Genomic DNA, 27271 nt, shown 5'->3' on the forward strand with positions numbered 1-27271 from the left:
GACCTAACAGTCAGGCAGTGGTGGGACACACTAATCCCAGCACTCGGGAGGCAGAGGCAGGTGGCTCTCTGAGTTTGAGGCTAGCCTGGTCTACGGAGTGAGTTCCACGACAGCCAGAGTCAAACAGAGAAACCCTGTCTGCAAAACAAAACAAAATGTCCAAGAGGAATAAGATACCTGCTTAGGGAGCTAGGGAAATGCTCAGTCAGAAAGTGCTTTCTGTGCATGCGTGAGGTCCCGAGTTCACATAAAAGCCAGCCATGGAGCCATTCTCCTGTGAGGTGGAGTGCTGGGAACTGGGAGGCGGAAGCTTGCTGGCCACTGTTCTAGGTGAATGGGGAGAGCTCTGGGCTCAGTGACAGAGCCTCAGAAACCTAGGCGGGGAGCTACTGAGAAGACAGCAGGCGCCATCCTCCACCATACACACAATTCAGAATGGTTGCTGGTTTTGAAGGTGACTGTAACATTTCTTATTGCTCTGCTTCTGGCTCCAGTGTGCACATGTGTTTGTATAAATCACATCAGGGTGAAATGTGGGTCTGGCCAGCACAGACAGACAGAAAAGGAAGCCGTGTCATGTTCATGCTGTCTTGGAGCTTTGGCGTATGAAGTGGCCATCCAAGGAACTACAGACTCTCACTGTGGCAAAAAGGAAAAAGTCACCACAGCGGCATCAGCAAGCAGCGAGGCAGGAAAAGGTGGTAAATGGTCCAGTTGAGCTGCCTAAAAGGAGATGCGAAATAGTGACATTTTTTGAAATGGAGTAAAATACTCTAAAGAAATTATATAGGCTACTTCACATAAAATATTTTGTACATTGATTTTGTGTGTGGACACATTAGTGTCACAGCATGAGTGGAGGACAGTGGGCAACTTTGCAGGACTCAGTTCTCCTCCCACATAGGTTCCAGGACTCGAACTCAGGTCACCAGGCTTGGCAGCAAATGCTCTTACCTGCTGAGCTATCTAGACAGCCCACTCACTACTCTACATTTAGTCTTCCTCTGAATGATTTCTGACTACATTAGAAAGATACACACACACACAGTACATATACATATTACCTGGAGTTTGGGACAGGCAATTACAACTTTCCTTGAGAAAGATGTACTTACTATGGCCAGACACCGACCTCCCATGAGTCTGTAGTCCATGGTTTAAAAAGCCAACCAGTCGTGTGAAACCGTGAGAGAACAGCTGAGTACCTTGAATGTGTTTACGTGTGAGAGGTTTTGCATGAAGTCTTTAACTCTGCCACTGTGTGTGTGGGGGGGGGGGGGAGGGTACCATTATTAGATGTGTGCCCAGAGCACACGTGGAAGGAGCATGAACTTTGCTTTTAAAAGGGTTACCTGCAGCATATTGGTGCATAACCATATGTGGGAGAAAGAAAGGAACAGGTCCTTTCTTGGTGTTTTGGGACAAGGGCTCACTGTATATCCCTGGCTGGCCAGGACTCAAGAGGTTATGTCCATCTGCCTTCTGAGTACTAAATTTAAAGGGATGCCTTTTGGTGCCCAGCAGGAAAAGGTTTCTTAAATAATGGCATAATGCTTCTGGTGAGCTAGATGGGTGGTATATATGTGGGGTTTAATAGTAGTAATCAACTTTTCTTAAAATGTTCATATTAATAAAAATATTAATTTTTAAGTGGCAATCTGGTCTAGAAAGGTAATAGGATTCTGTCAGGTCTTCAGCCAGGGTGGCAGTGGGTATATAGTTCTTGCTCCATACATAAAGATTCTAGAATGTGCACCACCTACCCCAGCATGTGACAGGAGCAGCCACAAGCAAAGGCACAGAGTGTGTCCAGGACACGCGACCAAGGCTCAGAAACTCGTCCCCTAGGCCAGGCGTTCCCCCAGCCCTCTCCTTGGCTCCTCTCTAACTAGCTCTTGGAAAGTTCAAGAGAATTAGGCCCAAAACAAAGCTAACTTTATTTTAGCTGAATTAGGATAATTCTCCATCTGTGTGTCCTCTGCTCATGAACAAGCACATAGTAAGTACTTTTCTGTACTTTCTAGTTCCTTAAAATCTAGCTGACTGCTTAAAAATGTTTTGTTTTGTTTTGTTTTTTTATCTAAAAAGGTACTTGTTTGAGGTAGCCAGGTTATCCCTAGTTCACACTAATAAACTAATAAAGTAGCCTGGCTGTATAAAGATAAATCCTAGATGCGTGTGTTCTCACTGGTCCTCTCTCCCATCAGTCCTCTCCCAGCTAAGACTGGGAGCATTGCTCCAGATCCAGATGTCCTAGCCATAGTCAAAAAAGAAGCCACAGAAACCCAGGCAGTGTTTGGGCACCGAGGTCTGTCCATGGCGATGGTTACTATAGAACCGCTGCTTATCACGGGAGCTGTGAGTGTGTGAGTTTAAACTCACGAGTGTTTGCTGAATGGCTGGTCATGAGTGTTTCCTGGTGCTGGCCTTCATCACCTGGTCCCACCAGCACCCTGAAGAGGACCACACGGTTCCTGAACAGGATGCCAGCAGGCTCTCCTTGGAGGACAGACTCCTACTCATCGCTGAGATTTCCTGTGTGAGGGGGTTATAAAAACATAAGCCAAGGGTCTGACAGTGAGGTGTGGCGACGCTGCTTGTCTGGATTTGACCCCAGGACAGCATCCCCACCACCCTAATCTTGTGTCTACTTTTCAAAAGGACGGGATTGATGGTGGCTTTTAGTTACTGTAAAATAAGAGAAATTAGTTAAGAATAATACGACAAGTAGCTCTTAATATGACAAAAGAAACACAAAATCTTAGTGCACTGAGACGATGTCTTAACTCTTGAGGAGAGGAAAGTGCGGCGTTAAGGCTGGCGGCAGGCTCCGGTCCTAACTTGCCTCTTTGCCCTTTTCAAACAAAACCACAGTGACATAATGAGCTGTTGTGCTGTGCTGGGGTTTTTGAGACTTGAGAGTCACTGTTTGTGCCTATGAGCAGGGCAATGAAAACAAGTCCCTTTTCCCTTCCACACAAGATATTCCAGTCCACACCACTTCAGACTTCCTTGCCAGCAACCTCCATGGTGACCTTGGTTTATTCTAAGAAGAACTCTTCCCATTCAGTTCTGGGAGCTCCGTCTTGACTCCGAGTTCCTGCTCGCTGGCGGTGAGTTGGGTTCACCCAACTAAGGAAGCATTCGCCATTATTAGTGTGCTGACATTTCATTATCACAATATTTTCCTCCTCTCTTGTCCTTTTGGCAGCCTCACACCGGGCTTGTAGAAGCAGTTTGGCCCTAAGCTGTAAAGAGGCAGGCAGCTGTCTTCCTCCCAAGGGCGTATGTAAGTTGTCTTCAAATGGAGTCGGGTCCTCTCTTCTCTCGGGCGTAGCTAAAGCAGCGGAGGTTCCACGTGGAACGCTTCAGTCCTCATCCTCTTTGCTAAGTTCTTGTTTTTGTTTTTATTTCACCTGGGGAAAAAAAAACAAAAAACAAAAAAAAAAAAACCATCTCCATCACTCTCCTTCCCAAGCCCTGTGAGAGAGAGCTTGTGTTGTTTTTCAGTCCACCTGTGGGCTGCCTGGCTTTGGGTCAAGCACCAGCATGTCTTTCTGAAATGTTAACCGGCCTGTGCAAGCCTACGTTTCTTCAGTTCACCATAAAATGCTATGATGCCTGGCTGTTGCCTTCATGTTTTTATATCCTGCTTCAAAGAGCTTGCATCTGTCCAATGGCTCCCTCCTTACAGCAGAGGCCTGTGGAGGACAGGGTTGAACATTTTGTAGCCTTCTCTGTGGCTTGCATATCAAAACACAGCGTTCTCAGAAAAAAAAAAAAAAAGAAGGATTCCTATGACTGAGGCCTCTGGCCTTGAGTGACTGAAGATTCACTGGTGTCACTGGGTGGTTGTAGGGAAGACAAGGACCAGTTCAGAGAAATGTATTTATGGTTGAGTATGGAAGCTGCTAGCTAACCAGATAGGAAGGCTCAGTTCTGTTTGTGGCTGCTGAGGGGTGGGCAGAGTGTATATTGCAGCATGATCTGTGAACACAATCCCATACTTGCTACCCAACTAAACCTTACATCAATCAGTTTTAGAGTACAATAATCCCTTTGTAGGCTTTCAAGCCTAACATCCACCCCACTACCAGTCCATACAACATAGAATGCTTGCAGTCTTGACTCAGTTTCTCCCAGTGACATTTTCACTGTATTGGGTGGTTTTGTGTGTCAACTTGACACAGGCTGGATTTGTCACAGAGAAAGGAGCTTGAGTTGAAGAAATGCCTCCATGAGATTCAGCTGTGGGGCATTTTCTCAATTTATGATCAAGGTGGAAGGCCCCATTGTGGGTGGTGCCATCCCTGGGCTGGTAGTCTTGGGTTCTATAAGAAAGCAAGCTGAGCAAGCCAGGGGAAGCAAGCCAGTAGAAACATCCCTCCATGGCCTCTGCATCAGCTCCTGCTTCCTGACCTGCTCCAGTGCTGACTTCCTTTGGTGATGAACAACAGCGTAGAAGTGTAAGCTGAATAAACCCTTTCCTCCCCAACTTGTTTCTTGGTCATGATGTTTGTTCAGTAATAGAAACCCTGACTAAGACTCTTGCCAGTAGATTATGGCTGGGGGCCTCTCGGGGACAAAGCAAATGGGTTATCTTCCCAGTTTTCAGGTTCTTATCATCAGAAGGAATGCAGAAGTGATACCAGACAAAAATATTGGGAAGCTTTATTATATAGTGTAAGTACACACAAGAAGGACTGTGGAGAGAGACAGATAGACAGACAGAAGTTACCCTTTTCCCTTTTCTCACTTTAGGGTCACACTCAAGAGAGGGAAGGATTCTGGGTGTTCTGCGGTGGGGTATCCTGGGAATAGATGGGGATTTTCCTGGAATATCCTGGTTTACTCACCCTCTCTGGCTTTTAACAGGAGTTCCACGTGCTTTCCATGGTGTCAGATGCAGTATGGCAGCAGACAGCTCTGCAAAGTTAGTATGGACATTAATTAGGAAAATGCACAGACCAGTTCAGTTAGCTGTTGTCTTGGGCCCTGTTAGGTCCACTGGTTTGGGATGGTCTTGTGTCTTCTGCTTGAGTGGGCACATGAGGTCCTGTTGTAACAGCTTTCTAGAGCACAGGCCTCCAGCCGTCATGATGACTACCTCTTTTCTCCTGCCTGACGAGCTCTCCTCAGCCCTGGGCTTGAGCAATTGAGTCATTTGAGCCTTAGGTTGGAGGGGGGGGGCTGTTTGCTGTCTGACCTCAGTTTCCATTCAGAGGCTGGCCCAAGTGCTTCGTTTTTAGAAGAAAATGAAATGAACACCCAGCCGTCAAAGTGTGTGGATTATAAATACATAGACCAGGGAGCAGGACTGCTTCCAGGTGATCCAGGTAGACTGCAGAAGCTGTACAAATGCTTTTCTGGACCTTGAAAACAGCTCTGAAAGATACACCCTTTATTGCAGCTCAATGCAGAAGAAACTGACTTTTCATGACATGAGACACGTCCAAAAATACCTAGTGTTTTTAAATAAAAGTCCTTGTTGGTCTTCTCAACAGCTTTGGCTAAAAGCGTGTGACTTTTATTAAAAGTCTAGATGCTAATAAAAACCGTGATGAGTCAGGATCTTGTCAGATCCATTCTCCCTCGATGCCCAATCCCTGCCCCAGCTTTCCCAGATGACAATGCATCTACCCCACTTCTATACACAGCAAGGGCCCCTGAGCCACCAGGCAGGGTCTGTAGACCCTGGGCCACGAGCATGGAGATCCAGAGTCCCCTTTCCTCATGAGCTCCTTTAGGTGAAACCTAGTTATGCCTGGTACACAAAACAGCCACTCTCAGAAACTGGTGTCCTTACAGACAGAAGCCATGGTGCTTATAAAAGAAAGAAAGCTTAAGTTGGAAATCCTCATGGTGGGGAATGTGGGCCAGGGTGGAGCTGTATAAACACCCACCACTGTTGTCGGCTGGCTTCAGACTCCCTTTAAAGCTGTAAATGCTTATGATACCAAATTTTGGTTAAGAATTCACAGTAGCTTGCCTAGGAAGAGAGATTGCAGTGTGTGTGTGTGTGTGTGTGTGTGTGTGTTGCCATTTCCATTGCCTTCCCTCTTGGTACAACCACTCTGGAAATCAGTCTGGTGGTTCCTCAAAAAACTGGGCATGTTACTTCTGAAAGATCCTGCTATACCACTCCTGGGCATATGGATTCCCCAGCATGTAATAAGGATATATGCTCCACTATGTTCATAGCAGCCCTATTTATAATAGCCAGAAGCTGGAAAGAACCCAGGTATCCCTCAACAGAAGAATGGATGCAAAAAATATGGTATATTTACACAATGGAATACTATTCAGCCATTAGAAACAATGAATTCACGAAATTCTTAGGCAAATGGATGGAGCTGGAGAACATCATACTAAGTTAGGTAACCCAGTCTCAAAAGATCAATTATGGTATGCACTCACTAATAAGTGGATATTAGCCTGGGAAACTGGAATACCCAAAACATAATCCACACATCAAATGAGGTACAAGAAGAACAGAGGAGTGGCCCCGGGTTCTGGAAAGACTCAGTGTAGCAGTATAAAGCAAAACCAGAACAAGGAAGTGGGAAAGGGTGGGTGGGAGAACAGGGGGAGGGAAGGGGGCTTATTTGACTTTCAGGGAGTGGGGGACCAGAAAAGGGGAAATCATTTGAAATGTAAATAAAAAATATATCGAATAAAAAAAAAAATTCACCCAGAGTAACTGTGTCCAGTCCCCCACAGGAAGCAAGGCCATTCAAAACACTAAATTCATTGACCCGTGCCTTCCACAAAGGGCTAGAGTGTATTGAAGAACTGAAGTTACTTAGAAACTCTGCCACCTTTCAAGAAAAATAAATGTGAAGTTATACAGTCTTTTCTCTGTACCCCAGGTCTGAGCGGTCATCACCAGCGGAGTCCGTTGTACAAGTGAGTTTTACTGTATTAGCTATTAAACATTTTAATAGCTACCGCACAGAAGTTGATTATATGTAGAAAACACTACATAAAAGAGCTTTAGGAGTGTGAGGAAACGTTTTCCATCCATCCTGTGATACTGATGGTCAAGTATTTAGTAGCCCCTTTCTTCAGAGGAGGCCAGTGAGAAAGGATGAAAGATAAACCCTAGTCTTAACCCCAGCAGACCCAGCTCCCGTTTTAACATTAGCCTGATCTGGCTTACAAAACTACGTAAACATGAGCTAACTGCAATGCTGAACATTTCATAGGATTTCTTTTTGTACTCCATATCAAGCTAAACTCCACCAATAATATCCGCAACAAAACTCCCTCTGCGCTTGCTCAGGAAGGTGGTTACAGCTAAGTCTCTGTGCCCACCTGGGGAGCGTGAGGATCCTGGTTAGGGCTAAGCTAGATGGAGCCTTGGGTCCCTAGCAAGCACTGCCCAAAGCAAGCCAAGCCAAAACAAAGCACGTATTATTGTGCGCTGGTCTTATTATTGCCTATCAGAGCCTAAGTATGATTATTAAACCTGCTCATTAAAAGCAGAGACTTGCAAAAGCATTATCTTCCACGCTTTTCCAAACTAAGAATACTCTTGATTCTCAGGGGCACAAAGGGGCTTTTTTTGGTTTTTTTTTTTTTTGGTTTTTTACAAGTTACTAAGTCAACAGTTGGTCCTTTCTCCTACCTTTATACCTCCTACAAAGTCTTCACATAGCATTCCCACAGGAAAACACACACACACACACACTATTGCTGATTCCTTGGTTTGTTTGGGAACTGCTTATACAATTAGAGGCATGGCTTCGAATTACTCTATTTGTTCTTCTAGCTTCTTGGAAGGGTAAACAACTTGAAAAGCCAAAGCCAGTAGCAAAATAAATAGGCATCTGAGCATTCTAACTTTTATCCAGGCCAGGGAGGAAAGAAGTCCTGGGCTGTTAGAGCACATTTCGCCTTCATGTGTTCTGCTCCAAGTTGGAATGCTGTTGTCACAGGCAGCGTGTTCTCAACACTGAACTGGGGTAAACTAGAACAGTAGGTACGGTGAAGACTTTTTGAGGAAGTTCAATGTATAATACTCCTTCTCCCTTTTTCTCCTACTCTGTGCTCACCTTCCAGAACTCACTCTCTCTCTCTCTCTCTCTCTCTCTCTCTCTCTCTCTCACACACACACACACACACACACACACACACCTGAATGGGGAAAGTGGACAATTTGTTTTACAGGCAGGCATGGACAAGGGTCCTCAGATATTACCCCATACCTAGGTTGGGTAAGAGTTATTTTTAACCTCTTGACTCTTACCTCAAACAAACAGTTACTGACAAGTACCCACACCATCTCAGGAGATGTCGTTGGTGCTGCCGTGGATATTCAGAGAGAAAGCACTTGCTATAGAACATATTTGGAAATCGTTACTTAGCATCTGACAAAGAGTTCTACCCTTTTAATGATCAGAGCCCAGTCAATGTTTACTAAACATAAAGGCAACTTACTATTTAAATTCTGTAGCCTAGGGAAATAAATTGGCATTTTTCCAATTTAAAAAAAAAAAGATTTGTTAGAGATTTAGCTCAGTGGCTAAAGGTGACCCAAGTTCCATCCCTAGGACCCATGGGGCAGAGGGGGAAAGCTGGCTCCTGAAATGGTCTTCTATTACATGCACACCATCACACACACACACACACACACACACACACACACACACTTTATGAATAATTGGAACAAAAATGCGGGGAATCCCACAAAGCTTGTTTGGAATATAACATTTTCATATTAACATCAAGACTATAACATTTTCATTTTTTCCAGTAAGTGTTTTCAGTTTGCATCCAGACTGATAACCACAAGGCACAGGTTTCGTTTGTTGTGTGATTTCCACCCTTTAGAGGAAACAGTGTGCCAGTCTCCCTTAGCAGTGCAGCCGCTCGGTAGGTTCTTAGCCTTTCCTTTATCTGCCAGACTATTCAACTATAGAACTGGCCATTTCTCTTTTCCTGCAGTTCCAGACCTTAAGAGGCAAAGCTAAACGCTGAGCAGTGGCCCCATCAGGTGAATCTTTTAAGAAGAACAGAGATGAAAGACTGAGCTCAGCAAACCCCAGCCGACTATAAACATAGGAGGAGGAATGAAGGGAGGGGGACAGGGAAGAGGGATTTAAAGTCAGCTTGTGTCTTCAGATGTGTGCCTGGGGGAACTGACTTCAGTGTGTCGTGGACCTGTGGAGTCAGCACACAGGCTAGATCTACTCCTTTAGCAAATAAGCCTGCTTTATAATGATGAGATGTGATTTAGAATGGATGCTGAAATGGAGTCATGCCAATTCGAAGGCTTTGTTCAGTCAGTGGTTCCTAATGGCAGATTAAACACTATTTCTAAAGGAGGTGGGGCTGTGTGTGTGGGGGAGAAGACTGAGAAGTGGACGCCAGAAGAGATTCATTTGGTGACAGGAATGGAGCTTTCTGGAAAGACTATTCTGGAAGAGGGCAGAGCAAACTGCACAGAGAGCAGGAAAAGTCGGTATGTCCCAAAGGACATTCTGCTAGCTCTGGGTGATACTCTAGCCATGCTAAGAAACTAACATGCTTTGAGTGTCTTGCTTGGGAAGAGACTGACCGCACCTCCCTCCATTAGATCCCCAGGGGCAGCCGCAGTGGCAGCCACCTTGAAGTCAGGAATCTGGTCCCTGGGGCTGCCTTCCGGCATAATGCTTTAGGAGCCTCCTGAGCCTTCCTTGCAGGCTGGTTAGCAGTGCTCTTGGCTGGTCACAGCAAACCTAGGGGAGGTGTGGACAGCACGGGCACACATCGCTTCCTAGACTGGGGAGAGCTCTGCATTGCTTACTTCCAGGGCTTTCAGAGCATCTATCGTGCAAAAGTTGGAATAAACAGGATCTATCCGAGGGACCTCACACGAAATGACTTGTAGGCAGGGGAGGCCCAGATGGCGGGAGATGATGCAGGGCACCCCTGCACCATCAGACTGAAGGCCACAGCTCTGCACACGTGACCCAAAGAAGGATACAGACCGATGTGGAAAGCCTTGGGATTGGCCTGTTTGTACAGTAAACAGTTCCCTAAGCAGTTTCTCGGCGAGTGAATTTGGGGAAGAGGAGGAAGTGTAAGCTTCGGGACATAGGTGTCCAGTTATACTTCTCTAGGGTGGAAATGGAAGGTTGGTGGGTGGTGGGCAGGAAGACACAGGGTGTCCCACTCGTGGTAGGCAGCAGAAGGACAGCGCAGACCACCTTAGTCTAGAGTTAGTGTGGTAACAGTGGGATTTGAACTTCCCAAGCCAGACATTAGAGAAAGGAAAGAGGGAAGGGCGATGGTTTGAGGGGAAGGTGAATTGACTTACAGGCATTGAATCTGGACTTGTGTCACCACCAGACGGATGTGGATCTGAGTTGCTGGCATGCTGAAGACAATTGACCCTCATTTTTCTGGGACCCTTCCAAGGATGGAAACCCAAGGCCATGTGTATTCGGTTTTTACTGCTTTTCTTTCAAAAAGGCACCCAGATTCAAGTCAGAAGCGATCCCTATGGGATTATAATGAACAATAGATCAAGGGTTGTTTGACTGCACTCAGAGGAAAAGGGTCACCAGGGAGGGCCAGAGAGGCAGAGGGAAGAAGGCCTCTGGGCCAGACAGAAGCTGGGGATCAAAGGCCAGAGGAGGGTGGCCGGGGCTTGACTCCTCCAAAGTGCTTTTTCTTCTTGGAAATCTCACCATGTTGCCAAGGCCGGCTTCAAATTCCTAGGCCAAAGCTATCCCCTTGCCTCAGCTTCTGGGCCTGCCTGTCTCAGCAGTCTGGGACCATGGACAGGAGGAGAAAGGGACTGGTCTTTCAGACATGTTTCCTACAGTGTGAGGCCATGCAGGCCTTGGGACGAAGGGGGAGAGATCCATCTCAGGGGATAAAGCAGGGGAAAGGGGGCTGGCTTGGTGACCCTTGCAAATCTCTGTGTTTGGGGGACAGCCTGGTCTGCAGAGTGAGTTCAAGGAAGTCTAAGCAGAGAGAGAGAGAGAGAGAGAGAGAGAGAGAGAGAGAGAGAGAGATCCTGTTCCAAAAAAACAAAAAATAATAAACAATAAATTTAGGGAAAGAACACGCTCACACTTAATACTCTTTCACCTGGGTACCAACCAATATTCATTTGAACTAACGGATGTCCCCAGCCTGAGACCGGCCTTGATATTTTCAGTGTTTGTGGGTTGTGTTAAATTGTAAGCTACATTAATGGCATCAAGAAGGCCAAGAAATAGGCTGCCGCAGTTATGGGGCCTTGGGTACTGGACTGGTTTGGACTAGTACTTCTCTTTTCCTATGCAAGGCTCGCAGAAGGAGGCGAGGAATTATGTCGGAGTCGGGAACTTGAGGACCTGGAGGAGTAGCTGGAAGTCCTCAGGCCCCAGAGCTTGGGAAAGGAAAGCTCTGGTCGGTTATCTGGGCGCACCCAGGAGAGGGTAGGATGACTTCATTCCCGCAGAGGGCGCTTCCCACCTCGGCAGCTGAGGTGCCAGCAGCCGGTTTGTCCAGGGTAAATTTTCTTTGACTACTCACTTCGCTCTCTGCCTGGCGTCGTCGCAAGTCACTTTGAAAAAAAATGCGATTAGACAGACTTCCCTGTTTCCATCAGTGAGTGGGCGGGCTCTTCCCAGTTCCCAGACAGAGCTCCTTCATTCAGCTAGGTCTGCCAGACCTTCCCTCCCACCCCCTTAATAAAGCTGAAAAGTTTGTTACCACCATTCAAACAAAAGAAAATAAAGGAGAAGGGAGGGAGAGGGAGGAAAGGGTGGGAAGGCGAGTGTGAGAAGAGACGATTTGCGTGCCCCACAGAGGATCTGACCTCCAGACCGCTCTGGACCTCCTGAGAAGCGCTAAGCTCCAAAGAGAAGCTACTGTGGAGCAGAGCAGTGCTGGCGCCCAGAGGTTGTGTGTGAATGTGGTGTGTGTGTGTGTGTGTGTGTGTGTGTGTGTGTGTGTGAAAGAGAGAGAGAGAGAGAGAGAGAGAGAGAGAGAGTGATAAAGGTGTATGCGTGCCTATGAATATACGTGGGGTGTCCATGCGTGTGCGCGGGGTAGGGTGTCCAGGAGACTGCCGCAGAGGTTCCTTTTGTGGAAAGCGGTGACCTGCTCAGTAGCTACCATGACGCCTTCCCCCTCCCTCCATTCCTCACCAAGGCTCATCCTTTCCCTACAACGATTTCCATCTCCCCCTGTGGTTGCCCGCCCAGCCCCGCGCTGGTCTTCAGGTGCCAGGAGCCGCGTGCTGGGCGGCGGCTTTTGGGAGCCCGGAGCTGGCGAGGGCGAGCGCCGTGGCGGTGCTGTTAGGGTTGAAGGGGGAGCGAGGGAGGCAGCCGAGCAGGAAAGGGCGTGCTGTCCTTTGCGGCCGGCTGGAGGAGCAGCCGGGTAGGCAGCATTGTTACCTGCAGCGGCCCCGCCCCGCCCCTCCGCACCGCCCTGCCCCCTCACCGTCCCTGGCCTGCAGTCCTGCGGAGAGACGGCGGCGCCGGGACAGCGGGCGGAGGCTGCGCGGGCGCCGGGAGCGGGGGCGCGGTGAGTGCGGGACGACGGCAGCTAGAGCCGGGGCTGCGAGGCTGGGTTCGGGGATGCTGGGCTGAGCCGCGGGACCGGGAGGATGCGGGGAAACGCGGGCTCTGTTCCCGATTCAGGGGACCTGATCCTGGAGCGCAGGCCCTGTGCCCCGAAGCGCAGACGCGCGGGACTGGCCCGGCATCGGACCCCGAGCTCGGTGTGGCGCTGTCCGCGGGTGGGACCTCGGAGGTTTGGTTAGCTTTCGTGGCACTTATGCGGGTCGCGCAGGTCACAGGAGCCCCTCTTAACGAGGACTCGCCCCTGCCACAGCGGTGTGGGGGTAGGCTTCCCATGACTGCACACCTCCCTGGAAGTTCACCTCCGAAGTGGCGTCGGCGCTTGTGGAGTGGCGGACTGGCAGTCACCCGTGGTCCCCAAGCGTGATGGGTCCCGGGCGTGCCGGGTCTCCGTCTCCAGCCCCAGAGACTCCTTTTTGCGTTTGTGTCGCGGGCTCATTCCCTCTCCCTTGGTGCAAAACCGCAGTGCGGCCGAGAGCTGTTCTCCCTGGAGCCCGTGCTGGGGACCACACGGTGTCGCCGCAGCGGTAGTCCAAGCGGCTGGCGGCCACTGTTCCATGAACCTTGAGCTCCGCGGAAAACTGGGACCCCGGTTTGGGTGGGGAAGCCTGGACAGGACGAACCACCCCGGGTCGGATAGGCACCGAAGGAGCCCCAGGGGTTTCGCGGCTGGCCTCCAAAGGCCTTTGGGCTGGTCCGGAACAGGGGAGTGCCGGGCACTCTTGGAAGCGGAGGGTCGATCCTTTCCCGGGAAGGTTGTCCCTACGGTCCCCGCTAGGGATCCTGCGCGGCGCGTGTGGGCGTCTCTTCGCTGCGACGCGCGCCTTCCCGGCCCAGATAAGGCGGCCTCTGAGCTAGTACGGGGACCGCCCATTCGAGGCTCGCCTGCTGTCCCGAGATCCTGGGCTGCGCGGCTGCTGGGCGCTGGTGGCTTTGAGGGGGCTTGGGCTAAGCGCGGCGGGAGCCTGCGGAGCCAAGGGCCTTTTGGTGAGTGGATCCGCCAGGACCAAACGGGGTGGTGGGCAAGACTTGGGAAATAACTGCGTCCATCCTGACTGGAAAGAAATCGCGTTCTGGGTGCTCCCTTCCTACCCAGTTCCGGCCGAGTTTTACAAAGACCTGAAGCTAGTGTTTAAAAAAATCTGCTTTGAGCTGGACACTCTGCGAGCACCTTTTTGGTCCCCGGTTGTCTTCCTGGAGCTTCTGTTCCTCCAGGAGCATCCGTAGTGCTCCTGGGCCTATTCTTCCTGGTTTGGGAGCTGGGAGAGAAGAAACTAGAAATGTGCTTTCAGAACTAGGCAGCTGTGAATGTTTGTTTATGTGACATGACAGATTAAACCTGCCGTCGTGGGTTCTCTAGGCCGGCTGAAGTGCCAAGTCAGATTTGCTGCTTGCAAACTGACTGTGTGTACTTCTTGATCAAGAAAGGGTTTGAAAAGTCAGGTCGAGGAGGAGAGGTGTTCCCTGAGGAGGGAGTAGAGAAGAGGGCAGTATTTAAGAAAGGCGGGGACTTTCCTCAGCCCTGTCCCTCTTTTCTCAACTAAGAATACTGTGTGTGTAGCCTAGCTTCTTCCAGTTCTTCAGATGGACGACTGCACTTCCAACTCATCCATGTCACACGTCAGGAGGCAAGGGGAAAGCCATTTGGTTCTGTGTCACTTTTTATTGTTGTTGAACAAGAGTGGTGCAGACCCTCTTTTGAAGAAGCCCTGCTTAGAGCTGGGAGTCAGTCAGCTCTTCCAGGGACCCTTAGGAACTTTTTTATTCTAGCCCTGTGTGCTGGCTTATCATAGGCTGAAAGATAAGTTCCTCATCATAGCATCCCTTACTGAAATCTGAGTTAAAAGATGCTCAAGGGAGCCGTAGCGTCCCCAGTGGGAGGGACATTAACCCCACCTCTGATAGTTGTCACTCAGCAGACTTGAGGAGGGGCTCTGTCTTCAGAGAGCCTATTGGTGACAGCTCTGCATTTAACAGCCTCCTCGCTGTAGGGGAGACTCTAAATACTAGCCTGCCTCTGTTTGTCTTGGGGAGATTGATGGGATACTTGGCGGCTCCCAGACAGAGTCAATGGGCTGATCCCATTGTCCCTGCTGCCAACTGCCAACTGTGAGAGGCCGGGGACAGTGTCATGTGTCTGTCAGGGTGTTTGCATCACCTGCAGGTCTCTCCGTGCCTTTGAGATGGTGTGGTGTCATCCCTGTTGTGGGCAGTATGGTGGAATGGTTTTTTCCGAGTCCTCGACTTTAATACAGCATGTGACTGGAGAGAGCTGGGATGACATCTGTGCCCTTCTTTTCTTCTCACCTCTTTAACATTGGCAGTCCTGCCTAGTGTTTGTTAGTAAGGACACACTGCTTAAATAACAGGAATAAAGGCTCTACATGCAGCCAGCCAGTGCTGGTGCACTGACTCACTGGCTGCTGTTGGAGCTAGGATCTTCGGCCATTATGAGAGGGGGTTGCCAGGGACAAGGAGATGCATTCCCCTTGGTTCCTTTAGCTTCTTAAAATGGTGTTCTCCTCTCGCCGGGCTGGGCAATTGTCATAGAATCATATCAATGCAAGTTCATGTGTGTCTCTTCTTAACTTTTTGCAAGCTTTTATCTGGTACTTCCACTGTGCACAGCACAGCACTCAAAAACAAAAGCCTTAGTCCTTTGGGGTGTAGGTGTCAGAAGACAGTGACTGGGATATCACATTATCTTTGATAATTCAGCTTCTTTATTTAGCGTTTGTACACACACACACACACACACACACACACACTGAGGGGTTAATACTACGCCTGTAAGCATCTGATACAGAATGAGCATTCCTTTCCAGATCAGTTTTCTAGTTTACCTCTTTTCTCTCCGCCCTGCTGCTGGGGGTCCGATTCAGGGCTTCGAGGTAGAGGACTCGCCTGGCATTCCTGAGGCTTCTGTGTTCATTCCTCATCACTGGGGTGGGGGTGAGGTGGGAATAGTATAGAAATAGATCGGTCTCTATGGAACCGGAAGTGATTTGGAGAATTAGAAATGTTAAAAGAGTTCCTTTATGCACAGGAGTATATAAAATATGTGAGAATAAACTGCCAAAATTACCTGTACAGTCTTGAAAAAAAAGAGTTCAAATGTAACTATAAACTGTAATTGACAGTGAGTCATGCCGGCTTTAGGGGTGCCAGCTATGAAGATAGCCTGGTTATGCCCCTAATGATAATTATGAAAACTCCTTCTAAAAGCCAGTTTCATCTCTAGTGAACCAGAAGTCAGCTTAGAGACATACTTACAACTTCACTGATTTAGAAATTACCTAGTGGTGACAGCTGAATGTGCTGACACCATTGAATTATACATGTAAAATCATGAGAATGATTGTTTTAGTGTCAAATTAATAGTTGGAAATGTCATTTTCTGCTCAACAGTTAAATTGTCAGGGGATGACTATTAGTGGTAGAACACATCCTGGCGTGTGGGTTGAATGCCCAGTTCCAAAGCAAAGAAAGACAGGGCGATCTGAAGAGCAGTTGAGGAGGGTGGCCAGGCTGGCATGCATAAGGGTCCAGGTTCAATCCCCACAGCACCACAGATTAAATAAAGAAACCTTAGACTGTTAACTATTTCATAAAAGGTTAGTCCTATATCATAGAGATGATTTTTTAACATATGGTCACTGAAATTTTTGTTTTGTTTTGTTTTTTGTTTTGTTTTGTTTTGTTTTGTTTTTTAGACAGGGTTTCTTTGTGTAGGACTAGATGTCCTGGGCTCCAGACTAGGCTGGCCTCGAACTCACAGAGAAAAGCCTGCCTCTGGCTCCTGAGTGCTGGGATTATAGGTGTGTGCCTCCATTCCTGGCCTATTGGCCACTGAATATTAAAAGAGGAAAAAAAACCTCACAATTCACAGACTCTGATAACAAAGTGAAGATATGACATGTATTTCTAGAACTCTGACATTTCATCTACAAATTCAAGACATGTTTCCTTTTTAAAGGATTTTTTAAACTATATGTTTAAGCGTATGTACAGGTATGAGTGCATACATGTGTGTGTGTGTGTGTCTGGGTGTATATATGTATACTTGAGTGCAGATGCTTTTGGAGGCCAAGTGTTAGACCCCGGAGCTGGAGTTATAGGTAGTTCCAAGCTACCGGACCTGGACACTGAGTCTTTGAAAGAACAGTCTTCACCTTTAGTTGCTGAGCTGTCAGTGCAGAGCCCCCTCCCACAAGTGTTTTTTAAGTCAAATTTATTGTTTGTGAAGATAAAGGGGAAACTGCATATGAGCAATTATTATTAGAGATAGTTACTACTTTCCTGGTTTTGGCACTGTTTTCTTACACAAGCCTATGGAAAAGGTGGTCTCCGATTTCATAGGTGAAACATGCTGAAATTGAAGTGAGGTCATCCACCCTGCTCAGATTGCAGTTCAAGGAGGTGGCAGAGCTGGACTCTGAGAGGGAAATGGTTCTAGACTCAGGTCTTGCTGAGTCCCCAGGAAGTCCTGCCAGTTGTGAGTACAATGGCTCATAATGTCTGAATGAATGCTATCAGGTGGTTCACATCTGTCTAACCCAGTGTTGTGGGATCCACTCGTGTCTGCAAGTTGAGGCTCTGACAGGGATGACATAAGTGGATAATTAGAGCCAGAGAAGCCTTGTCACACACCAGGACACTGCCTTCTGTGGGTTCCCATCACGCCTTTGCTCACCTGGCTCCTAATGAGAAGAAATGAAGTTATTTTGATTCTGTTTTGAATTGGGTTAGTAATAACCAGTATAAAGCCAAAACCAAATAGCTGTAGGTTCCATCAACACACAAATCTTCAAGATAAGTGAGTTGGATGACTAAGGGCTAGGCTTGTGGTGAGCTGGACAGGGGCCGTGTCCTTGTTCATCTCCTTTGCTAACAGTGTCACAGGAGCGGAAGAGGGAGGTGACACGTTTTGGGCCTCAGAAGAGTGGCTCTTCTGGAATTCAAAACGACAGCGTCTGAAGGGGCGATGGGTGTTGTTTAATGAACTATAACTCTGTAGAGGAGAACATGGAAGTCTGGGGCAGGGGTGTAACATGTCTGGCACACATTCCTCTAGTTGGGGGAAGCGCATCACCCTGTGGAACAGGGGCATGGTGACCCTGACTCCAGGGAGACAGGCTGGGCCATTCCTGTCTTCTTTAAGTGCCCTATCTGCTCTCTCCAACATGGAAGATGCCTTTTGACCCAGTGATCAGCAAAAACATGTCCAGACTGGAAAAAGGCAGGGTCACTAAGCACCTAACGCTTCAGCAATTTGGGCAGTTTCCCCAAGGGCTAGTCTACATCGTCCAAGAAAGCCAGGAAGCTCTTGGTGAACAAGAAGTCCATTCATAAAGGGAACGCTCCTGACCCTATAGCAGGCACTGCTTCATTGATTAATGGGAGATTTCCAAACTGGTTTTATTGCTGATTCCTCGGCAGTTTTTCCAGTAGCAAAAATGTAGTTTGGATTGAGAACGATATGTGCTTGTTACAGTGTGCCTTGAGACGTCCTCTTGACCCAAATATCTCACCATGGTGGGCCAGCCAGCCCTGGCCTCTGAAGGATAGTGTGAGAACACTTACTGACTCTGAACTTGCTCTGTCTGCGCAGGTCTGGAAGCTGACATGCAGCACGGCTGCCTTCTCTTCTGGCAGCAGACTTATGAGCCCAGAAGAACGACCACAGTTTGATGTTTGCGTCTGCTTCTCAAGGCTAAGGAATTAGCTCCTTAGAAGGCAACGGTACTATGCATGTTATGAATTGTGTCTCCCTGGCCAGCGATAAAGAAAATGGGACTCTTGCCACAGCAGCTGCATTCATGACTGGGCAGACGTCACCCTCTGCATCTCCTCCACCTCCTCCTCCACCGCCTCCACCTCCACCTTGTCCACATTCAGGGGAGGGCTTTTCTCCCTCCCCTCCTCCTCCTCTGCCACCTCCACTTCCTGGGGGACCTCCCGTCCCCCCTCCTCCTCCTCCCGGACTACCCCCAGCTTCTTACCTAAATGGCTACAGCTCCCTGGGTAAGAAGAAACGAATGCGAAGCTTTTTCTGGAAAACCATTCCGGAAGAGCAAGTTCGAGGCAAGACCAACATCTGGACCCTAGCCGCCAAGCAGCAGCATCACTATCAGATCGACAAGAAGACCATTGAGGAGCTTTTTGGGCAACAAGAAGACACCTCCAAGGCTTCTCTCCCCAAGAGAGGAGGAGCTTTGAATTCGTCCTTCAGAGATGCCCGGGAAGAGGTAAGACTAGAGGATGGGGGGAGGGGCGGGGGCGAGGGCGGGGGCCTGTGGTCACCTGCTCGGTGTCGGAGTTGCATGTTTCAGATCATTTGGTACATTTCACCGGGAAAGGAGAGCGTGCAAGCTAGCCGTGCTCGGGAAGCCACAGAGAGGGCCAGCAGGATGAGCTGGGGCTGAGCAGCAAAAGTGCAGGATCCTCCCAGGCATCCCCACGGATTATGACCTCATACAGAGAACACATAAGTTGGGGCCTCTTAAGTTGGCTCTGGCTTCTCAGCACCGCCCTGTTGCTGGCGAATCTGCTGTAGTTTTCTCAGGGAGAGAAGTTGAGCTGGAACCTAGGTTTCGGAGTCTCCCGGGGGACAGAGGGCCGAGCTCCAGAGCTATCCAGCCCTGGGATGAGCTGCGGCCATCTGGGATCCAGTGCCTTTTGTTAAGAGACATAAGCACTAGAAGGCTTTGGTGCCCTCACCTCCGCGTGTGTTTTGTGATGGCCTCGATGCCTCAGCTCTCTGAATTAAGTCACAGCTTTTGTGGAGAAGGATTTCTAATGAGCCAAACCGGCAAGCTATTTTTCAGACAGATTTTATTTGAAGCATGTTTCCAGTTAGCACTCAATGTGTTACTTTGAAGGAGGAAACAGCTGTTAAGTTACTAAACACATAAACAACTTAATGTGAATCCTGTGTTTTTTAATCTGTTGTAAAGGAGCAGAGAAAATAGGTCACTGATGGAGCTGCCCAGATAAGAAAGCGGGCAGGGCCCTGGGGTGAAGTATTCGCTCCATGCATTATTGAATTCTTGAGCCAACAGTTTTGACCTCTTTTCCTGCCTTCGGAACGTGTTAACTCCCTCCACCAAGCGCCCGAGGGCCCTTTAAGCCGGTTGTATGAGCCCTCCTGACATTGCTAAGAGATTTCTTAAATACAGGGACCACAGGGACCACAGTTGTGACAAATGAACTGTGAAGTGAATTAGAAAAGGGAGTCATTTGGAGAAGCTACAGGGTCTTCAAGGACTGGTCACAGGCTTTTCTGTTTGTCCCTTCGTGTGGTCAGATGTCTTTTCAGTATTGGAAGAGTCTCGATCATTTCCTTAGTGCCCTGGCCTTGGCCAGCTCCCAACAGAGGTGTCTGACTGAGCAGCTGGTCACGTCTCACCCTGGTCTCCTGGTTAACCTTGCTATGATGAGTGGACAGGTGTATATAGACTTGGGGCATTTGTCCCAGAGAAGCTCCTAGAACAGATGGGGCTCCGCTTGGTGTGCCCCTGGGAGCCAGCCCCCAGTTGAGAGAAGTGGCCATCTCTAGGAGCTGGGAACATTTCGAGGTATTAAGGACCACTTGATGCTTTACAGCTGAAAGCTGAAGAGCAGGCTAGCCCCCTGAGAGCAGGCTAGCCCCCTGAGAGCAGGCTAACCCCCTGAGAGCAGGCTAGGCCCCTGAGAGCAGGCTAGGCCCCTGAGAGACAAAGCCAGCAGTCAGGGCTGTGAGTTGTTCTCAGTCATGACAGAAACAGAATTATTCCTGTCTGGGCCAGATCCAGATTTTCAGAGCAAATGTCTCTGTCCAACCTCTTCCATCTCTGCGGCCTACATCATAGGCTTTTATATATTTTTTTCTTAAGCCTCCTTTTTGAAAGAGTTATTTAAAATAGTGTGTGTGTTCATTTGAGTTGAGGAATGTTCACATGCTATAGCACGTGGGTGGAGGTCAGAAGACCTCTCTCTTGGTTCTCGCCTTTTATCTTCTTTGAGACAGTCTCTCTTGTTTACCACAACCTTTACCACAACCTAATGCCAACTGGCCCACAAGCTTCTAGAGATTTCCCTGTCTCCGCTTCCCACCTTCACGCAGGAGTGCTGGCCCTGGGACTTCGCTACTGCAGCACGGTTTTCTGAATGGGTTCTGAGGGTGATCAGATGGCGATGGCCAGGTCATCATGCTTGCCTGGCGAACACTTTACCTGCTGAGCTGCCTCCCTAGCTCTAAAGAAGTCATTTTAATTTTGTAAAAGATGTATTCATTTGATTTTTATGTGTGTGAGGGCTTTGCTTGCATTGTGTCTGTGTACCACTGTATGCAGTGCTCTTGGACGAATGCATTGGAAGAAACTGGAGCTAACAAATGGTTATGAGACACTGTGTGGCTGCTCACCAAACCTGGGTCCCCTATATGAACAGCAAGTGCCCCTAACCACTGAGATATCTCTATAACCCATGTTGTTGTTTAGATGCTGAGAATGGAATCTCAGGAGAATGGAACAAGGCCATTACATATGCAAGGCATGTGTTCTAATATTGATTTGCACCCAGCCCTAAACGTATACACTTCAAAGTAAATTACATATAAAATGTTCTACCTTAATGGTTTCTAGTGCATCCATATTGGGGTGCACAGACTACCATTCATCTCCAGAACTCTTCACCCCGCAAACCCAAGCCACATACCCATGAACAAGGACTTTCCTTTCCCCCTCCATCTGGGCCTTGGCAGGTCCATTTTTCTTTCTGTCTCTGTGAATTTTATTATTCCAGGTACCACATTTGTCTCTCCATGGCTGATTTATTTCTCTTAACCTGATGTCCTCAAGGCTCACCCAAGCTGCAGCCTGTGTCAGAGACAAATCCCCACAGCATTGCTCTGCGTGATTATATCGCCTTTGCTGTAAGTCCCTCCATCCTTGCATAGCTGGACTGCTTTGACTGTTTATGAATGCTGCTGCTGTGAGCCTGGGGCAGAGATAGTGCTTTTGCCGTGTGTGGGTCTGACTCTAAGAGATAGCATGTTAAAAAGTTAATATGGCTGAGTGCCAAGAGCTGGCCCAGCCGTCAGCTCTTCACTCTGCAGGAATACAGAGTTTAGATTGGTCCCTTGAGGTCCATGCTAGCTGACATCGCCACCTGAGAGATTATTTGGGGCTATTTTTGATTTTCTACATTACCCTCAGCATGACTAGATGTATTAGGAGTGCCTTTTTTAGTGGAGATAGCCTGGTGTGCACCATTTTCTTTCCTGAGTGGAACCTCTCCTATAGGAGCTATAGTTCAGCAGGGCTACACTCTGACAAAGATCAGCCATAAATCTTCCAGCTCACCCTGCAGTGAGAGAAGTCCAGGGTTGAAAGCACTAGTCCTCACCCTCTGTCCCGGTGCCCTAGAACATGCTGAGCAGTGCGTTCCTCCGAGGGCTTGCTCCCGAACTCAGACAACAGGCCATAATTCTGGAGGCTCAGACGTGCAGAGGAGCAGGTTGGGTCCCTTGTCATATAATAACCTCGCATAGAAGTGGCCCGATATTATATGATTGCCTTTTTGTTTTAAAGGCCTTAAAGAGCATTACTAGAAAGTTCCATTGTGGTCTAGAGGAAGAATTTGCTGGAGGGGAGGGAAGATGTTGGTTTCGGAATGCCAGGCATAGAAAGAGCAGCACTTAAAATAGTAAATTGGGGGAAGGAGGTTATGAAACGCTACCATCCTCATATCCTTGTTACTGAAAATTAACTTGGGAGATCACAGATGTGATGGTGTCATAGTAATTAAGCGGTAATAAAGCAATTGGAGATATACTGATATAGCCTGGGCTCCTAATAAAAAGGTTCAGCTCAGCCTTCCCTTCACAGTCCACTGATGCCATCTACGATACATTGTCAAGTTTCTGTCATCCACTCCAGATGTCCCCAGTCCTCAACACTGGTGTAGTTGTCTCTGTCTCCAAATACTGGTCTCAGTCAGATTTCTGTCTCCCTTTATAATCTGAGCAATTTTTTAAAAACATATTTTATAGTTTTAATATTTATTTTTTTATTGTATGTGTTTGCTTGTCTATATGTGCACCACATACATACAGGGTCACTCAGAGGCCAGAAGAGGGGTTCAGACCCCTGAAATGGAGCTGCCAAGTGGGTGCTGGGAACTGAACCTGGGTCCTCTGCTAGAGCAATAACTGTTCCTAACCACTGAGCCATCTCTTTAGCCCCTTTGAGTGACTCTTAAGGATAACAATATGGCTTATGGCTTATCAAGCTGGTGAACTCTAAAGAAAATGAAAGAGAAGCAAACAGAACAGACCCAGGGCGAAGGAGCCATCTTGGTAGGGGAGGACAGATCAGAATGGGGCTCGCCAGCCGTCATCACCGTGGTGACTGTGTGGCACCGAGTGAAGAGTCACACAGTATAGATGGTGGACCGGAAGATGGGAGGGAGAGGTGAGGGAAGAGGAGGAGCTAGGCACAGGGAGGGAGGCCACAAGAATGATGGCTCTTTCCAGATCTGTAAGCAATCCCGCCTCATCCTCCCAAGCCCTTGTCTGGGAGCAGTCATCTCCTGTAATCGTGATTACATCCCCATTTCATCCTGAGATTCTGAGGCGTGCTCACAATCCAGAACTGTAGAGCTAGATAGTGTGTGTGGATTAAAACAATACATATACTTCAGGTTTCTTTCTTCCCCCCCCCACCCCACCCCACCCCCACCCCCGATAAAATAAGGGCTTCCAATAGCCAAGCAAAGCTAAAACAACGGAAAACCACATCAGAGACCAAAGTGACATGAAGCCTAAAAGGAAAAAGATTTAAGATTGCTTTGCTTTTCAGGTTTTAAATGGGGTGAAAATAGCCAGTGGTTCAGGTGACCAACATATGCAAAGACACCCCCTTTGACTTAGTGAAGTGAAAGTGGTTTGTAGAGTCGAGATTTGGTTCAACAGCAGAGAGCTTACTTAGCAATGCTGAGGCCAGCTTTCAACACCAGCACCAGGAAATCAAAACCCCAAACCACAAAACCCAAAACACACCAGCAAGGAAGCACACCAAGTGAGTTAAAGGTTTATTCCTTCCACCTTGAAAACACACTAAATGAAATAAGCCCACTACATAGGGGAATTCTAATTCTGCCTACAAGAAGAATCTAAAGGTCAGTTGTTTTGCAGTCTACACATGTGTATACCAGTGCACATAAGCACACACACACACACACACACACACACACACACACACACACGCAGACACGCACACGCACACATGCACCACACACACAAAACTTAAAAAGTAGAAAAAGTGAATGGGAATCTCATAGAGACAGAAAGTACCAGCCAGGGCCATTGGCTAGGGTGGGGCCTGGTAACTAATGAATTCAGGGCTTTGATCTTGCAAAGTGTGAGCACTTGGGAGCTGAGTGACATCATGGTACCCTGTGGATACACATATGATGGTCCTAATACTAAATACGTATAGCTTCCTACAATTGAACCAAGTCTCTCCTCCTTGTGATACAGGAGGCAGGCTCTGTTTCCTGCTGATGCTAAGGAAGAGTGTGAGAACTGTAGGGTGGTAGGTGAGCTCAGGAGTAGGGCTTCTGTCTGAATGACATGCCAGGCCTTGGGTTCTTCCCTTATAGAGAGAATGGGGATGAGGAGAGACCTGGTACAGTGGCATGGAGCTTGAGAGCAAGGGGACAGTGGTCACGGCTGGGTTGGTACATCCTGGATTTGGCACCATGTCTTCTCTGACTTAGCTTTTACAGCCCACTGGGACTTTTGTCAAATGCCACTGTGCATGCATGGTTTCAGCACACCACAGCCAGTCCTAAAGGGCTTTGCAGCTGAAACCCTAGCTCTGTGGCAGCCAGAGTTTGGGAAATGAGATAAGCTCCTTACATGGGCAGTGATAACCCTCTCTTGAAGGGCTTTAACAAATACCTTTATAGCTGTTATAAGGATCCCGTTTGATAAGACGGCAGAATCAGTCACTAGGTAAATCTGAGGGTGCCAGAGAGCAGGCGCTGTCCTGAAATGCTATCGTTCCTCTCTTGTTCCTTGTTTGGGTGAAGTGCTGGCCTTTGTTTTCTTGGTAAGCTGATCGGTCAGGACCAGCCCAGGCTTTTCCTTGGGGACTGGCTGACTGTGACCAATTTCAGAAACTGCTTGGGCTGTGGGGACATCTCCTGCAAGCTGGAGCTGCCCTTGACTTGAGCATCTTGGCTATCCCTTTGAGGGGCTTGGGCCCCTGGAGGCTGGTCTATCTGGTGAGAACGTGACGCCACCTGGCATCCACACTAACAACCCCGGGGATGCCCCTCGACTTGGCCAGGGGCAAGGATGCTTGGCTTGGATGCTTTTCACAGACCTGTTCCCCGCGTCCCCCCTCCCCTGTTTCTGGAGAGATCTCCCCACCTTGGCGTGGGAGGAGGCTACATTTACTGATTCCATGGGAGACCCACCAGTACTAAACTCACAGGAACCAGAGGGAGGAAGAATCAGAGAGAACCAGGCTAACACTCTGTGCCAACACTGCTTTGGGGGAAGCCACAAGATGACACTTCTGAGGCGCAGTTTCCTTATCTGTCAAATAGGGATAATAAGAGTAATTTCTCCCTTGCTTTCCAGCGGCGCGGCTATGGACCTGGGCCAAGTATTCGGAGCCCCAGAGGGTGGAAGGGTGAACAGGATGAGGGTGGAGTTGGAAGTGGGGGTGGGGCAGGGGGAAGGATGCCGCAGTCCAGGGTTAAACACAACAAGAAGTGGCAATTTAGTGATAGAGAATTATACAACAGACTTGTTTCCATTCTAGGTAGACAAGGATACAACTGTATTGGTATACGTGTTAGTTCTCAGGCCTTTAATTTACAAGTTTTAATGAGCAGTTTTCTGTCTTAATAAATTGAGATTCCCCTTTCCAGTGGGAGTGTTTCTCTTGAGAGTGTTAAGTTTCACGGGCTTTATTTGTTCCCTCTCTTTCTCTTCCTTCTGAACTTGAGCTGAAGTCCCTGGGTAGGATTCCTGTATGGAAGGTGCCCTCTCCGCCTGGAAGTTTATTTTATGGCTGGCAGGTGATTGTGTTGACATCAAATAAACTCATAGGTTAGTAAATAATGAGATTGTTTAAGATTAGTCTTCAAAAGGAGACAACTATACCTTGTAAAAATTTAACCTTATATAGCCAGGAAGTGACATTAACGGTCTAGCCGTTGCTTACAAACTTGAATCACCCAGAGATGGAGAATTTGGTCTGAAACCTGATTCCCTTTTGTACTTCATGATCTCTGCTGGTCTCCATTTCACCTAACCTCCCTTTACCAAAACACAAATGGAAAGAAGGGGAGTTGTCTATCCCCTCTCAGCAAACCCCTAGATGGTCTTATCTATATTTTAATAAAATCTTTTAAAATTATTGTTTCTGAATATTTAAAACTTGCTACATCCCAATCTGGGTTTTGATGGTACAATAGGATAGTTACATTAGCATCTGTTAAATCAAAAGATGTCTTATAGTGCCCGGCCTGGTGGTGCACTCCTTTAATCTTTGGGGTTTTGTGAGTAGTCTGGTCTACACAGTAGAACCATATATTATAAAGTTCCTTCTAACCCAAAGACAGAAAAAAAATATGAGGGAAAATGTATGGATCTAAGACTTCCTGGCAAAAGAAAAATGATTTTAAAAACTTCTGAGCAAACAAAATGTACAATGCTTTCTTTTTTGAGACAGACTCTGACTGACCTTGAACTTCTGATAACCCTCCTGCCCCAACCTCCTGAGTGTTAAGATCATAGGCGCGTACCTCTGGTGGCTACGATATTTCCTTACTTTCTCCTAAATGGGTGATTTGTGTCTGTCAATCAGACCTGGGCCCAACCTCAGCAGGATCATTGCTTTTTCTGCCATTTCAATTCTCATTTGATAAGTAGGGGCTATATGTAAAAGAAATTTTTAAATAAAAAAATAGAACATTATCTGTTTGAATGTATATACTAGTATAGTAACCATATGTCTTATGTATGTTTGGGGACTAGAACCCAGGACCTTGAGCTAGGTAAGTGTTCTACCACTGAACTACCCAGTTCAAGAATGAATTTGGGTGGGGTGGGGGCGGTGTGACTATTGTCGTAGAGACAGGCTAAGCTCACTCTGTAGCTTAGGCTAGCCTTGAACTGCTCCTCTTTCCTCTGTCTTTTATGCTAGGGTGACAGGTGTGTGCCCCCACACCCAGTGCTGTGTGTCATTTTTACTGCTAGGGAAGGCCAATAAAAATTTTCATAAAACTATATTAGGAGCATGTGTTAATTACCATATTTACATATTAGAAACTGTTCCCTTGTGCATCAGTATTATACTTTGACAGGGTTTTAACTTTCTTGTTTCCCCAGCCGCTTTTATTTTATTTTTATTTAGTTATTTTGTTGTTTTGAGATAGGGTGTCTCTGTGTGGCCCTGGCTATAATATACTAGAATTCTCTCTGTAGACCAGACTGATCCGGAACTTACAGAGATCCTTCTGCCTCTGCTTCCCAAGCACTCAGATTACTGGTGTGTGCCACACCCTGCCTGGACTAGGCTGTTTTTACTTATATTTAAAACATCTTATGCATCTGTTTCTCTCTAGATTACCGTCTTGGATGCAAAGCGAAGTATGAACATTGGCATATTTCTTAAGCAGTTTAAAAGGTAAGATTTTTGCATATGTCTGGA

General features: G+C 47.7%; 2 protein-coding genes across 6 annotated transcripts in view; one reads left to right on the plus strand and one right to left on the minus strand.

Annotated features, from left to right (window-relative positions):
- Positions 1–1554: 1554 nt before the first annotated feature.
- Positions 1555–13391, minus strand: LOC127683210 (zinc finger protein ZIC 5-like). 3 transcript variants are annotated; one of them, XR_007977501.1, is made up of 4 exons: positions 12375–12438; positions 10301–11539; positions 4857–4926; positions 1555–3416 (listed from the first exon to the last, which is right to left on the minus strand). XR_007977501.1 is itself a non-coding variant. In XM_052180281.1 (3 exons), exons 1-2 carry the CDS (start codon positions 12834–12836, stop codon positions 11350–11352), a joined length of 606 nt encoding a protein of 201 aa, XP_052036241.1. In that variant the 5' UTR covers positions 12837–13391; the 3' UTR covers positions 1558–3416; positions 10301–11349. The 3 variants fall into 3 exon arrangements, 2 of the variants coding, with proteins under 2 accessions (XP_052036241.1, XP_052036240.1); XM_052180281.1 differs by lacking the exon at positions 4857–4926 and having other exon boundaries at positions 1558–3416; positions 12421–13391; XM_052180280.1 differs by lacking the exon at positions 1555–3416 and having other exon boundaries at positions 4853–4926; positions 12421–13391.
- The window catches only part of Fhdc1 (FH2 domain containing 1), a 36847-nt gene continuing 22013 nt past the window's right edge, over positions 12438–27271 (plus strand). The window contains exons 1-3 of one of the 3 annotated variants that reach the window (XM_052180278.1): positions 12438–12504; positions 18172–18808; positions 27186–27247. In XM_052180278.1, coding sequence (XP_052036238.1) covers positions 18308–18808; positions 27186–27247 — 563 coding nt within the window. In that variant the 5' untranslated portion in view covers positions 12438–12504; positions 18172–18307. Of the gene's footprint in view, positions 12505–13421; positions 13548–18171; positions 18809–21344; positions 21475–27185; positions 27248–27271 lie in introns of those variants that run through there. The other 2 variants (XM_052180276.1, XM_052180279.1) reach the window with 2 other exon arrangements.

Source organism: Apodemus sylvaticus, chromosome 4 (assembly GCF_947179515.1).
Source record: "Apodemus sylvaticus chromosome 4, mApoSyl1.1, whole genome shotgun sequence".
NCBI lineage: Eukaryota > Metazoa > Chordata > Mammalia > Rodentia > Muridae > Apodemus > Apodemus sylvaticus.

Coding starts and splice junctions, on each gene's coding strand:
- LOC127683210 (XM_052180281.1), bottom strand. CDS start 12,836: ATGGGAAGCCTACCCCCACACCGCTGTGGCAGGGGCGAGTCCTCGTTA. Junction 11,540..12,420: donor AGGACTGCAGGCCAGGGACG/GTGAGGGGGCAG, acceptor TTTTTTTCAAAG/TGACTTGCGACGACGCCAGG.